Source organism: Schistocerca americana, chromosome 4, assembly GCF_021461395.2.
Source record: "Schistocerca americana isolate TAMUIC-IGC-003095 chromosome 4, iqSchAmer2.1, whole genome shotgun sequence".
Taxonomy (NCBI): domain Eukaryota; kingdom Metazoa; phylum Arthropoda; class Insecta; order Orthoptera; family Acrididae; genus Schistocerca; species Schistocerca americana.
The window spans coordinates 606,188,136-606,204,405 of record NC_060122.1 but is presented as its reverse complement, the minus strand read 5'-3'; the positions used below and the strand labels follow the sequence as shown (position 1 = coordinate 606,204,405).

The 16,270-nt window shown below is 38.3% G+C and overlaps 1 protein-coding gene across 1 annotated transcript in view; it reads left to right on the top strand.

The window, feature by feature from the left end:
* The first annotated feature begins 8,373 nt into the window (after positions 1-8,373).
* The window catches only part of LOC124612659 (mitochondrial DNA helicase), a 61,932-nt gene continuing 54,035 nt past the window's right edge, over positions 8,374-16,270 (top strand). The window contains exon 1 of the mRNA XM_047140980.1: positions 8,374-8,832. Coding sequence (XP_046996936.1) covers positions 8,403-8,832 — 430 coding nt within the window. The 5' untranslated portion in view covers positions 8,374-8,402. The remainder of the gene's footprint in view (positions 8,833-16,270) is intronic.

Below are 16,270 nucleotides of genomic sequence, written 5' to 3'. Positions count from 1 at the left end.
AGGAGTGGGAGGGTATGGATTGTTTTGTATTGAGTTCTGTAGACCCTGAAATTCGTATAACATATCAGAATAACCCTGCTTGTATGGACTGCGAGTAAATGATTCATTTTTGTAAGACCTGGGAGCTGGAACCCACATAACTGCATGCTTAGGTCCCTGTTGTAACCTTTTGTCCGTCATGTTCAAACCTTTTGGTTTCTCGCATATTTTAGGCTAGTCACTAGGAGAGAGCTCTCGTGTCGTAGAAACACCAGCAGTAGTCTGTGCAAATGATGGTCGCGGTGACTAGACGGCAGTTGCGTAAGATGCACCATAGGCTTCGTTGCACTTTGCTTCGATGTGCTACTGATAAATTCGGCAACAGCGATCAGTAGCGAGGTGTTTTCCGTTGCAATGCAAACACCTGGTCTCTCTGGCATATGAGCACTGTGAGGTCTCGTGGCCTCCCGTGCATTTGGCACAGCGGGCACTATTACGACATTGCAAACTTAAATGGAAATATCTAATGCAATTATGACATTGCAAAACTGACTGGACATACGGTTCAACAGGTCATCGCATACCGCACAAATATATATACTGGGGAAGTTGTTGAGATTTAAATGTTACAACACATTTTGGTGTGGGAATTAGTTTCAACTCTCAATTTTGTATTACTTTCTTTGCGAACCTTCGGATGTCTGTTACTAAAAATTGAGACTTTATTTCTGCAAGGATGTCTTCGTGGGATAATGCAATATCAACATCACGGATAACTCCTCTTTTCTTTGTTAGGAAATTTTGAATGTAAGCTTCCATATTCTTCAGCCAAAAAGCATCAAGCAACCGCAACCTGTTTGCAGACTGCCCTGTTTTGGTTTTAATTTTGTACCTGTTTCTACCAATGGCTGAGATATTAACTATTTCATGTCTTAAGCTATTACTTTCTGTAAACAACGTTCTTCCAAGAGCCATCGGATGTAGCTTTCCTACATTACCATTTTCTCCCTCTACAAAGACGATGTAGGAACCCATGTCTGTTGATTGATATGTACTATCTTTAGTAGCATATTTGTTGTTACCAGGAAACGTGTTATTTCCTGTAGGAGGTACCGTTGTGGTCACTGAATTGTCCAGGTTTTTACGACTAACAGACTTTTGGGAAGCAGGCTGCTCATTGCAATTCTTGTCTCCTATATTTACAAAGTTACTGTCTACTCCTGGAACTTCCACAGTGTGTGCAACATTATCAATATCTACCATATCTACGTCCCCTTCAACATTACTACTGTGCTTTTCACTTGCCTTTGCTTTCTTTGGAACATTTTCGTCAGGAGCTGCTGCGTGTTGGCGTGATGGTGATCGGTGTCTTGCCTTTTGTCGCTGGGTGTTGTTTGTCCGACACTGCGACAAGACAGCTGAACTTGATGAAAGCTGCTCCATCTCCATCTGATCATTCTGAGGACAGTAATCTTGAGAGCACATTTCTATGGTACCCAGTTGATGCTTATTTGTAATTAACACTGTTTAATGTGGGTGCATCATGACTGTCTCGTTGTTGTGATTCCCATACAAGCGATAGCCGACCCTTGGCCGGTATCGACTGGGTTTTCGTCATTAGTTTCCATTTTAAAAATAGCCGCTGAGAGAAATCTCCCAGCAACGATGCTTTGACACTTGTTACTACTTGTAGTTAAAATATCCAGTAAATTAAACTAAAAGAACTTGATAACAGTTCAACGAAACACCTGATCTAATCGGTGCTGGCCGCCGCACGAAGCATAAACGACTGTCAGCACGGCTGCCGCAACTGCAAGCAACAATTTGCCCTTACCCGCTCGTCGGAAAGTTTTTCACTGCAGACAACACAGTTTAGAGTAAAACAGTTAATAATTAATCACCCTTTCTCAATATTCTTGAGAGCGATCGGAAAAACCATGGGAAAAACAGTGTTGTTTATTTCAATGCTAACCAAAGATCCCCAGATACTAACCTGATTCCACAGTCTAACATAACAGTCGCGACACTCACTGCTGTAAAAGTTGTTGCCGTTTGACAGATGGAGCGACACTAGCGCTCCAAGCGGCAGGTAAGGTGAACGTCAGACGCGTTGTAAGCATAATGTTTGTTTAGATCCATTTCCTACGTAATCTCCGAATTATTCGAGTTATTTTCTTGCCTCTAAGAGTTTGTTTAGTATCGGAAGGCATATATGTTTCTATTAATGATTCTAAAATAAGTGCAAGTATGGACAAAAACCATGAATAGAGTGGTAAGCTACAACACATTCGTGAAGAAACACTTGTGACATTGGACAGAATTGCAGCTTACCACGTTGATATCAAAAGAATATAAACACACAGATTCACATGTAAGAAGCACAGACATGTACATCTACATGCAAAAGCGACCGACAGCGCGTTTGTCGTTCTGTAGGCCTACTGTGTGTGTCATTGTTGCCTGTTGCCACAAGTACGACCTTAATCTTTATATTATTCAAAGTGGGTAAAGCAACTGCCAAATAGTGGCAGAAATATGCTGAAAACATTATAATGAGCTGATTACATTACATTTCACGAAAAACCAAATATTTGAATAATTTTCAAACAGTCTGTCTGTAGGCACTTTCCTTGTCCCGTAATAGTATCGCTCGATCTGCACATTCTGACACTTCACACGCTTTTGTAAGACATGAACAGCTGCATTTAATCTAACCACTTTATCGTCAAAGCACGTCTGTGGTGACGATTCGCACGAATCTGGCACTGATACATGGAGATCTGAACTGGCTGCTTCTGTGTCATACGACTGTTTTACAGCTTTAGATTGACTGTCGAATCTTTGTGGCAGTTTCCTCTTCATCGTCAGTTGAGGTGGTTTATTTAGGTTGTCAAACAGTATGGGTATTGCATTCCACACGAGTTTGTTATTGTCTGCGTTCATGAACTGGTTTTCTTCGAAATGTAGCGGACAAAACCTAATATTATTATACAGGTAAACTGGGTCTTTCTTCATAAGGTCTTCTCGTCTGCTATTAACAAGCCATTTTCTGCTCCTAAAACGATACATTCATCATTTATACACATATAGTTTGCAAGTGAATCCTGACGATACAGTTTAGTAACATGATGGTATATACCTCTCAGGATCCTTAGGAAACCTAAAAAGAGACAGCTGTGGTGTCTTCTTCCTGTTGTTGCTGCAATTTATTGCGCTACAAACGCTCCCGAGGGTATAAACCATTGTATAAATCAAAATAATCAATCACTATTCGCTTTCACGATCGCGCCGAACTCACAGTTCAACCTACCAGCCGCTTGGGGCGCTGCTGGCGCTGTAGGCAACAAAATCGAGGCGGAGTGTCGCGACTGTTATGTTAGACTGTGCCTAGGTCCGTTTGAGCAGTTACCAGAATGCGTCAGACAACAGGGTGTACTGCGCATGCGCAGCTACGATGACGTAGGCAGCCCCTGCTTGGTGCTTGCTCTGCTCATGCGCTTTTCGTCGTATTTCTGGTGGGGCATCACGTGACCATGTGTAGCCGTGCCGCATCTTGTTGAGAGAATATACTGAATTGTACTTAGAGCAATTGTTTTATCATATCCCACACAGATAAAGGATGCAAATAAGGAAGCAGTTCTTGGCTTTTGAGTCATTTCAAAATTAGACTCCACAGCTCGAAGTACCATAAAATTTTTGACAGATTTTTTCTTTTAATTCGTGCTCTGCAATTTTGTTATGTAGCATTTCCAACACGTTTACATCTACACATCACTGCAAAAAGCTACTAGGATGGAATACAAATTACTTGCAACAAAAAAAGAGAGAGTTTCTTGTGTAGCTTACACCGGAATAAAGGACAATAAATTTCATAACTATTTCAAAATGTGAAAAAATTAACATGGTTGTCTATGAGGCAAAGAAACTGTACAACTGACAGTTTATATTCTACTCTAGGAATAAATATGAAGCCATGTGGGGAGTTAAAACGATAAAACATGGTATGCTGCCAGTCTAGAATTTAGCATAGAATGGCATTCTATAAATTTAAGACGTAAACACAAATAAAGAAATAACTTCAGGCCCAGAGGAAGTACGAGACAAGTGCCTTGTGATCGAAAAACACTTTCACAGAAGGCAGATCTATCAAATTCTGCTACAGCTGTCATTATATTTGAAACAAAATATTTAGTTCAAAACCACTGACCGAATTTGCCTACTTAGCTTCAAGTCAATGATTACGTATGTTCGTACATATGTAGCATTAAGAGATCTTCCAGTGTCATACAAGGAACAGGACATCAGAGACTACTCCAGCAGCATCGCAATTCCATAAACCATACTAAATGCTTCATTCCGTTCTAATTGCACATTTCTATGTCCAGATGGACTCTGAAGTTCCTGATATTCAGCTTTTCATGTGGTTCTCGTGATACAAATTTTCTTGGAGGTCCAGTACTGTATTCTCATATTTGGTTCTTTATTATGGTATAACGTCATTCATCTCAGAAAATGAAAATTTGCACTTTAAATTGAACGAGGTTGAAAGTAGCCAATAGCGCGGAATGAAACACTTCGTTTCGTTTCAAATAAACTAACTGCCTCAGCGGAAAAAAAAATTAACTCAAGCAAATTTCTCTATAAAACAGACAGAAATAGCTTCATTAAGACATTAATGGTTGATTACTAATAACCTAGAAACAATATAAAATCAGAAAATTGAAACTACTAACTTATTTTGGCCTTTCATGGTTATGAGAATGTATATTAATTCACTTGATAGCTCCCGGCCACAGAAATCTGTTTTGTTTTCATTTGACGTGGGAGCTGTAAACGAAGACACGACCACGGGTCACGGAGGAAGGACCCCCCCCACTATAACTCAGCTTGCTCTGCGCATGCGCGAATCTGGCAGCTTGGGCGCGCCAGGAAAATTTTTCCGGGTAGCTTCTGGCTACTTGCTGCTACTGCTCGTACACCAAACAGCCACGCTCCAAGTAGCCAGAAGCGGGAGGAAGGCACTGCTCATACGCGAATTCAGCTCTGCGCATGCGCACGAGCCCGCTGGCAACTGCTCATCTGTGATGTTGTTGTTGTGGTCTTCAGTCCTGAGACTGGTTTGATGCAGCTCTCCATGCTACTCTATCCTGTGCAAGCTTTTTCATCTCCCAGTACCTATTGCAACCTACATCCTTCTGAATCTGCTTAGTGTATTCATCTCTTGGTCTCCCTCTACGATTTTTACCCTCCACGCTGCCCTCCAATACTAAATTGGTGATCCCTTGATGCCTCAGAACATGTCCTACCAACCGATCCCTTCTTCTGGTCAAGTTGTGCCACAAACTTCTCTTCTCCCCAATCCTATTCAATACTTCCTCATTAGTTATGTGATCTACCCATCTAATCTTCAGCATTCTTCTGTAGCACCACATTTCGAAAGCTTCTATTCTCTTCTTGTCCAAACTATTTATCGTCCATGTTTCACTTCCATACATGGCTACACTCCATACAAATACTTTCAGAAATGACTTCCTGACACTTAAATCAATACTGGATGTTAACAAATTTCTCTTCTTGAGAAACGCTTTCCTTGCCATTGCCAGCCTACATTTTATATCCTCTCTACTTCGACCATCATCAGTTATTTTGCTCCCCAAATAGCAAAACCCTTTTACTACTTTAAGTGCCTCATTTCCTAATCTAATTCCCTCAGCATCACCCGACTTAATTAGACTACATTCCATTATCCTTGTTTTGCTTTTGTTGATGTTCATCTTATATCCTCCTTTCAAGACACTGTCCATTCCATTCAACTGCTCTTCCAAGTCCTTTGCTGTCTCTGACAGAATTACAATGTCATCGGCGAACCTCAAAGTTTTTATTTCTTCTCCATGAATTTTAATACCTACCCCGAATTTTTCTTTTGTTTCCTTTACTGCTTGCTCAATATACAGATTGAACAACATCGGGGAGAGGCTACAACCCTGTCTTACTCCCTTCCCAACCACTGCTTCCCTTTCATGTCCCTCGACTCTTATAACTGCCATCTGGTTTCTGTACAAATTGTAAATAGCCTTTCGCTCCCTGTATTTTACCCCTGCCACCTTCAGAATTTGAAAGAGAGTATTCCAGTCAACATTGTCAAAAGCTTTCTCTAAGTCTACAAATGCTAGAAACGTAGGTTTGCCTTTCCTTAATCTTTCTTCTAAGATAAGTCGTAAGGTCAGTATTGCCTCACGTGTTCCAGTGTTTCTACGGAATCCAAACTGATCTTCCCCGAGGTTGGCTTCTACTAGTTTTTCCATTCGTCTGTAAAGAATTCGTGTTAGTATTTTGCAGCTGTGGCTTATTAAACTGATTGTTCGGTAATTTTCACATCTGTCAACACCTGCTTTCTTTGGGATTGGAATTATTATATTCTTCTTGAAGTCTGAGGGTATTTCGCCTGTTTCATACATCTTGCTCACCAGATGGTAGAGTTTTGTCAGGACTGGCTCTCCCACGGCCGTCAGTAGTTCCAATGGAATATTGTCTACTCCGGGGGCCTTGTTTCGACTCAGGTCTTTCAGTGCTCTGTCAAACTCTTCACGCAGTATCGTATCTCCCATTTCATCTTCATCTACATCCTCTTCCATTTCCATAATATTGTCCTCAAGTACATCGCCCTTGTATAGACCCTCTATATACTCCTTCCACCTTTCTGCTTTCCCTTCTTTGCTTAGAACTGGGTTTCCATCTGAGCTCTTGATATTCATACAAGTCGTTCTCTTATCTCCAAAGGTCTCTTTAATTTTCCTGTAGGCGGTATCTATCTTACCCCTAGTGAGATAGGCCTCTACATCCTTACATTTGTCCTCTAGCCATCCCTGTTTAGCCATTTTGCACTTCCTGTCGATCTCGTTTTTGAGACGTTTGTATTCCTTTTTGCCTGTTTCACTTACCGCATTTTTATATTTTCTCCTTTCATCAATTAAATTCAATATTTCTTCTGTTACCCAGGGATTTCTACTAGCCCTCGTCTTTTTACCTACTTGATCCTCTGCTGCCTTCACTACTTCATCCCTCAAAGCTACCCATTCTTCTTCTACTGTATTTATTTCCCCTATTCCTGTCAATTGCTCCCTTATGCTCTCCCTGAATCTCTGTACAACCTCTGGTTCTTTCAGTTTATCCAGGTCCCATCTCCTTAAATTCCCACCTTTTTGCAGTTTCTTCAGTTTTAATCTACAGGTCATAACCAATAGATTGTGGTCAGAGTCCACATCTGCCCCTGGAAATGTCTTACAATTTAAAACCTGGTTCCTAAATCTCTGTCTTACCATTATATAATCTATCTGATACCTTTTAGTATCTCCAGGGTTCTTCCATGTATACAACCTTCTTTCATGATTCTTAAACCAAGTGTTAGTTATGATTATGTTGTGCTCTGTGCAAAATTCTACCAGGCGGCTTCCTCTTTCATTTCTGTCCCCCAATCCATATTCACCTACTATGTTTCCTTCTCTCCCTTTTCCTACACTCGAATTCCAGTCACCCATGACTAATAAATTTTCGTCTCCCTTCACAATCTGAATAATTTCTTTTATTTCATCATACATTTCTTCAATTTCTTCGTCATCTGCAGAGCTAGTTGGCATATAAACTTGTACTACTGTAGTAGGTGTGGGCTTCGTATCTATCTTGGCCACAATAATGCGTTCACTATGCTGTTTGTAGTAGCTTACCCGCATTCCTATTTTCCTATTCATTATTAAACCTACTCCTGCATTACCCCTATTTGATTTTGTGTTTATAACCCTGTAGTCACCTGACCAGAAGTCTTGTTCCTCCTGCCACCGAACTTCACTAATTCCCACTATATCTAACTTCAACCTATCCATTTCCCTTTTTAAATTTTCTAACCTACCTGCCCGATTAAGGGATCTGACATTCCACGCTCCGATCCGTAGAACGCCAGTTTTCTTTCTCCTGATAACGACATCCTCTTGAGTAGTCCCCGCCCGGAGATCCGAATGGGGGACTATTTTACCTCCGGAATATTTTACCCAAGAGGACGCCATCATCATGTAATCATACAGTAAAGCTGCATGCCCTCGGGAAAAATTACGGCTGTAGTTTCCCCTTGCTTTCAGCCGTTCGCAGTACCAGCACAGCAAGGCCGTTTTGGTTATTGTTACAAGGCCAGATCAGTCAATCATCCAGACTGTTGCCCTTGCAACTACTGAAAAGGCTGCTGCCCCTCTTCAGGAACCACACGTTTGTCTGGCCTCTCAACAGATACCCCTCCGTTGTGGTTGCACCTACGGTACGGCTATCTGTATCGCTGAGGCACGCAAGCCTCCCCACCATCGGCAAGGTCCATGGTTCATGGGGGGGTCATCTGTGATATGATGCAATAAAATCGATGGTTTGTTTACATTCCCATGTGGCGCGATAGTGGTGTAGGTAATGTAAACATTACCTGGGTAATGTTTCGCAGTACGAAGTATAGGCTGTTATTAAAGAAAATTGTTCCAGAATGTCGGGAAATGTTCATAAGAAAGGGGAGGTCTGTAAGAATTACCGGCAGTGGACGTCCAATGTGTTGTTATATGAATCTTCACTTCTATTCTCCAAAAATAAGGCCTATTACGAATCCAAGAGTTGAGAACTGTGGCAACGCACGTCATTATAATGCTGTTAACGTCGAAGAAACGCGCGCCGTTACGGTTACAGATATTAAGAAGACCCTCAGGAATCATAATCTTACTTTTGAGGATGGGCATGCTTGTATTTCCGTGAAATGTCCGGTGTGTATCTACTTACAAGAGCCAGACAACAATACTGGCAGAGCTTACATAAATAAAACTACAGGTAATTATGTTGGTACAGACTTTAAGAAAATTGAGCTCTTCGTGGTGTTTTTCGTAATCCCAGTGTGGATATGTTTGATTAAACTTTTTCCGTACCAAAGGATTCATTCAGTTTTTACCTACTGATTTTTTTTCATATTTTTATACGTGTAAGACCACTGTTCTGTCACAGATTGCATTACAGTGAAATAGTGAAAGCAATCAGCTACATGTGGTGGAAGACCTGTAAATTAATCAGTGACCGGTCATGATGTATTTACGTGTTAGTTCCATGTACTTTACATTCACTGTAGATGCATAGTGTGCTATAGTCATTCTTACAATGCCCCTATATTTCTTCTATTCTAAATAAATTGAATGTATTATGGTCAAAAGAGCCTGGTTTGTGTATAACAATGGTAGTCAAAATTACGAACGCTGGAACTAGTAGCAGCAGCGGCTCTGCCACTAGTACAAATAAAGCCCTGTAATTGTCAGGCAAGTACAAATGCGTGACTTGCATCATTTTCAGTTTCTGTTGTTGAGAGATGTACGTAATATGTGAAATTACATGGACAGTATTTACAAACATACATAAAACAGTTGTCCAAGATTGAAAATAAAGGTTTGTTATTTGTAAAGCAACAGTGGAATTACAGTCATGAAGGGTCATTCCATGTCGAGTCACCCAGGCCTTTACACCAACCGTGTCAGATTTTGATGAAACTTGGTACAATTACTTCTTTTATCATCCTGAAAGCACTTGTAAAAATTTTTTGCTCTTTCTCTGATAGTTTTTTTTATAAATTTTTAAAGTTTTTAGATTTGGCGTTGTTTCAGCAGTCGGAAATCTTAACTTAAACGTGTCCTCACAACTAAAAAAATTTGTATATTAAAGAATACTCAAGATATCAGTATGAAATTTTGGAATAAGTTTGTGTATTATATCTAAATGTTAAAAAAAATTACCATAAAGATAGGCTATATTAAAACCTTTCAAATGAATAAAAATTTACAAGGTTTTTTTTTTTTTTAAGCTAACGGATGTTCAGTTTTACAAAAACTGCAATATCTAGAGTCTCAGACCTGATAGAAATCTCAAATTTGTTTTAAAATACTCTTAATTGTATAGGCTATTAGATAAAAGAAAAATTATGTTGGCTTTTTAACCTGTTTAATAGATATCTAATTTTTAAAATAATATTAATTATATTTTAAAAATAAAAAGTACCAAGTGACTTAGACACCGAAAATAAGTTTTTGTCTTCTTCAAGTAACAATGTACGCTTGGATTTTGTTTTGTTACTCCTGTGTTTTGAAGTAAAAAATTATTACAGTGTTAAATAGTGCTTGGATAGTATTTTATTAAGTTTATTCGAACTTTCACTAAGTACTGTTACTTAGTTTACAGAGATTCTTTTCCAATATCCTATAAAAGTAACCAGAACAGTAATCAGACCAAATGTGAAATCAGTATGTCAGATATTCAAACCTGTAGCGTAGGGTTATTTAAAAAATCTGACTGTTTCCAAACAACCTACACACCTTCAAAAAAGTTACAGCCGGTATCTGAATTGAGCGAGGAAGAAAAAGATTTGATCCACTTACGATCTGGAATTAATCTGTGTGAATTTAAGAATATATGTTCATACCACAGCTACTACTTTTTAAACGTTTTTGAAAAGTATCAAACAACATGTGTAGACCCACTAAAAAAACACAAAAAGCCCATCAAAAAATCATTGAGAAGTGTAGGCTTGGATCTTTCTAAACAATTACTGACAAAAAATATTAGCATAAAACCTGGACAAAAGTTTTGCTCAACATGCCGTAACTTTTGTGAGGAAAAATTAAGAGTTGAAGTCAGTGAAAGTGAAACAGATGAAGTCATGGTTGAATTAGAATCACAGGAATCCAGAAATGAATCCCTCGTACAAACAAACATTGCTCTTGATAATTTAGGTTTAACACCGATAGAGCTTCATGGCTTGTCAGAACAAAGTAAAGGGTCTTATTTTAAAAGGAAGGTTAGCAGTATTGAAAAGACTGCAAAAAAGGCGGTTTCAAAAGTGTTAAAATATGATGCACCAAGTTCTGATGATGTCGAAGAAGATACAAGTGTGGTTGAGAAAGCAAAGGATTTTGATGTAATGATTTCTCTTATGAAAGAGAAAATTTCATCTGTTGGGAGGTCTAGAAAACTCCAGATTCTGACCTTGTCTCCAGATTCTCTGAGTCAAAATAAAGTGATGAAAGAATTTAATGTAAGTAAGTACATGGTGCGACAAGCTAGAAAGCTAAAATCTGAAAAGGGTATTTTGGAAACTCCTGGTCCAAAAAAAGGTAAAACTCTTTCTGAAAATACAGTAAGACTTGTAACAGATTTTTACGAAAAGGATGGAAGTTCCAGAGTGCTACCTGGAACAAAGGACAAAGTAAGTGTTCAAAAAAATGTGTACATGCAAAAAAGACTCATTTTGTGTAACTTGAGAGAACTCTATTATTCTTTCTAATGGGAGAATCCCGAGGTAGAAGTATGATTTTCAAAATTTTGTTTCTTGAGACCTAAATGGTGTATCCTTGCTGGTGCTGCAGGCACACACACTGTATGTGTATGCAATATCCACCAGAATGTTAAACTATTACTGGATGCTGTGAAAATTGAAGAATCTTATAAAGACCTAATTAAGATGCTTGTGTGCAACACGGAAAACCAAAACTGCATGCTACATCATTGCGACAGCTGTACTGCAAATACTGCACTAACTGAGTACTTATCTGAAAAACTAAGTGAAGATTATGATTTAGAAGAAGAAATTGTAATCAGTCAGTGGGTTAACACAGACAGGGCAGAAATGATCAAACAGTCTATCAGTGTTGAAGACTACATTTCTTTATTGGTTAGGTCATTGGAAAAGCTCACCCCGCACTCGTTTATAGCAAAATCCCAATCAGCAGCCTTTAAAAGATTGAAAGAAGACCCACCACCCAAAACAGCAATTATTGTGATGGGTTTCAGTGAAAATTATTCCTTTGTTATACAAAATGAGATCCAAAGTTACCACTGGAATAGAGGTGGTTGTACTCTACACCCAGTTGGAGTTTTTCTAAGAAATGAGGAAAACAATGTTTTTGTTTCCAACCAATGTTTTATTAGTGATGACCAAGAACGTGATACTGCTTTTGTTAACTTTGTACAAAAAGAAACTACAAAGTGGCTGTCATCACATCATACTGACATTGACTCAGTTCACTACTTTACAGATGGTTGTGCTGGGCAGTACAAAAATAGAAACAGTTTTTGTTTTAAAAATTTGACTGAACACTTGAGAGACTTTAATTTGAAGGCCCAACACACTTTTTTTGCAACAAGTCATGGGAAGTCAATTTGTGATGGCCTAGGAGGAACTATTAAAAGAATTTTAAGGAAAGCTAGTCTACAGCTTTCAGACAAAGAACAAATAATGACAGTAATCGATGTGTGTTCATTTTCACTTTATTGACAAAAAAGAAGCTGATTTGCTACGGTTAAAACTAGAAAACCGTTTTTCAGCAACCCGAACCATTCCTGGAACAACAAGTTTTCATAACTTCAAACCACTTCCAACAAAAAACCTTGAAATTAGAAGGACTGCAGATAGTGTAAAACCCTCCTTACTCTTTTCTTTCCATTCATCTTCTGATTGGGTTTGTGTTGAACCATCCATAAATAGCTATGTGGCTGTAAATTATGATGGTAACTGATACTTTGGACTGGTAAAAACAATATTCAATGATGAAGAAGATGCAGAAATTCTATTTCTACATCCTCCAGGACCAGCTGCATCATTTTATTGGCCTGAAAGAGAAGACTCTTGCATAGTGCCTTTGGAGCACATAGTCTGTGTAGTAGACGCACCTCAATCAAGCGGCACTGGAAGAATGTATTACTTCAATAAAGACTGTATCAAAAGAACTGAAAGCTCTTGGATGAAGTGGAAAAACAAGTTGAATCAGCATTAATGTTTATTAAAAAGACAAAATTACTCAAAAAATTCAATGTTTCAAGCAATCAGTTGGGTTATACGTAAGTGTCATAAGTACACTATCTTTGTACATAATTCTAATGAAATCTACTATAATTAATAAACATGTTAAAAAGCCATCATTATTTTTGTTTTATCAAGTAGCCTATATGTTTAAGAGTAAATTAAAACAAATTTGAGCATTCTATCAGGTCTGAGACTCTAGATATTGCAATTCTTATAAAACAAAACATCCGTTAAAAAAAGAAAAGAAAAAATTACATATATATATTTTTTTCATGGAAAATATTAATATATTTTAATAGTATCATTTTTATCTTCAAATATGTATAATAAATAAACTTGCTGCAAAAATTCATGATGTTATATAGAAGAGTTTTTAAGATAAGCAATTTTAAAGTTTTGAATACAAATTAAATTTACCATTTCGGAAGGTTCGGAAAACGCAAAACATAAAAACTTAAAAAATTTATAAAAAAAAACTATAAGAGATACAGCAAAAAAAATTTGCAGGTGTTGTCAGGATAGTATTAGAACCATTTGAGCCAAATTTCATGAAAATCTAAGGAGGTGGGTGTAAAATTTATTTTTTATTGGGTGATTTGATGTGGAATGACCCTGAAGCGAGTCTTAAACCATCACAATGTGCCTCATGTATAACTGGTAGCTCACAACTATGAGTTAAAAAAAGCTGTATCTGTATCATAACAATAGCCAGAATAAGACCCAACTTGCAGTGAGAGAGAGAGAGAGTAGCTACATTTTTCTCTACTTCATACGGGTAAAGAATAGTAGCATTAAAAATTGCACCGAAGCGTATCAAAACTAAATGAAGACTGTTTACAGAAAAAGTGTTCTGTGTGAAATGCCCCAGGACAGTTTTATCTGCTTCATTATAGGAAAAGTATCCCTTGTGTGAAAGAATTTTTGGTCAGTACTCCTCTTCAGAAGATGAATTTTTAAGCATCATCAGTACTGTCAATAGCCACAAAAGTACACACAATTATCCAAGCTTTCAGAACTATTAGGTCCTAACTTGGAGAGGAATGATGGATAGGTTGGACAACCTTAAAAAATAAGGGCAGCTCACTCAGTGCTCTTGATGAGAGGGATAGACCTGTCGTGAGGACCCCTGAAATCGCGGATGTGGTGACACTAATTTGTAGCCCAGTTTGAGGTCTAGGTTTGGTTGAAAGGTGGTAGTTTGATTGTTAGTTGGCAAAGCCAACAAATGTGAAAGCCAAATAAACATTGTGGTAGTGAATTTACTGGTTAATGTTTACATCCTCACCATATTGAAAAATGCATCGAGGGGAGGGGGGGGGGGGGGGGGTCTAATGTGAATTTTTACCAGACGAGGGATGACTAACAATAAACTGACACCTTGTAGTGACACACACCATTGTCAGTTCTTATTAATCTTCTAGGCATATGCTTTTTCTTGGGAAAGTGTACATCTGTGTGTCAAACGGTAAGCAGAATACAGATTACAGTTCAGCTGATTGGACCATTGGAAATGTCGAATTCGTTAAAGCCTTTACTGTGTACAATGTGCCAGATTAGGCTACAAATTTGTGCTTAAAGATGGAAGAAAGTTACTCAATATGTTGCACTGTAAACAGGTTAAAATATGTTAGCTAGTTACTTATGAACCACAATATCGACAGTACCATCCCACACATTTACTGAGGATGGAAAAAAAAAAGAAAACTGATGTATGTATATATGAAACAGACTTTATTTATGGGAGTCAGGCAAGGAGAGCTTCCAGGATATTGGTGCCAAAGCATTGTACTTCATTTACATAGACGATTCATCTCGCAATGAAAACAGAGCTAGATATGATGTGTGAAAGCATTATGTGTATTGTACAACTAAATGAGGAAATTGGTATTGTGAAAACAACTGTTTTTATTTGTGCACAGTGAGTGAGTTGATTGTTAGAAAACTAATAGTAGCCAAAAGGGTAATGGAAAGGTAATTGTTGAGCTACACAAAGATAGGTAAAAAGAAAGCAGTCAGTATCAGGTCAGTGACATAATAGAAAGAGTGAATACCTTGAAATGGCAGTAGGCTGCCTATATCACTCGAAGAAAATATGGCAGGTAGTCAAAACAAGTACTAGATTGGAGCCCAACTAACCCAAAAAGACCAGGGGAAAGACCACTGGACAGATTGGACAGAGACTTGAGAAAGACAGCTGGAATGAACTGGCAATGGGAAGCTCAAGATTGGCAGAAATGGAAAAATCTGCAGGGCTCTGCTGACTCAAAGGAGCCAAATCACCAAATGATTGAACTGGCTTATTTTTTTGTATAAGATCAGGTCTGCAGATTTTGAGATTTATTGTGGTAGAGCTTTAATTTTTAACAGTACAAATGTTGTATTCACACTTCAAAATTGCTCAGAAAAGTGTTAAAGTAACATTTTAAGAACTCTAAATTTCACGTGAAACGCACTCTCTTGATTGTATGTGCATGGAATACGCAATGTTTCCAGTTCTGAAACTGTTATCATACATGTGTTTAGTGACAATTTTATCATGTTTTCCACAACTTGCCTTTGCATAAGATATTATTTGCTTACATGTTGACCAACAGTATGTAATATTATACAAAGTAATTGCTGTTGTAGAAGCAAAGTATACTCTTCTCATTGTTATCGGGTCACTTGTTAGACTGCTCCCTCTATGCCCCAGCTTGCGATCGCATTCTCGCTTCCCGAGCATGGGATCCCGGGTTCGATTTTTGGCGGGGTCAAGGATTTTGACCTCCCTCGAGATGGCTGGGTGTTTGTGTTGCCCTCATCATTTCATCATCATTCATGAAAGTAGCGAGATTGAACTGAGCAAAGATTGGGAATTTGTATGGGTGCTGATAACCACACAGTTGAGCACCCCACAAACCAATCATCATCATAATGCTCCCTCTGTAAACACTACCAAGTTTTTTATACAAATAAAATCTTCATGCTACATCAGTTAAAATGAAATTCTCACACATTCGACAGGCGTCTCTGTCTTTGACACTGGGAGAAAAATTGTTAACTGCCAGGGCCGGCAATCTGTTTGGCTTCTTGATACTTCTAGAGCAGGGCTGAAGTGATGTGTGTGAAGTGAGTTGAGCAGCTTCTGGCTTTGGATATCAAGCAGAAATAAAGATGGATGTTTGACACTTATAAGGAGTGGACTGCTTCTTTGGAACGATCATTTTGCAGTTACAGTTCTCTTTCTTTTTTGCTTACAACTTCTGTTGTTTTCTATTATTAATCTGTCATGTAACGCAGGTTGTTGTAATTTTTAAATGTTTTTAAACTGTTTGTCAGACATTTGATATCCCTGGGTAAGTGATCAAAACTTTTTGTTGCAGTATTGTGCACCGCTTTTTGTGCTAAAGACAGCCTCGGTGTGGAGTAATGAACATCATTTTTCCTTCT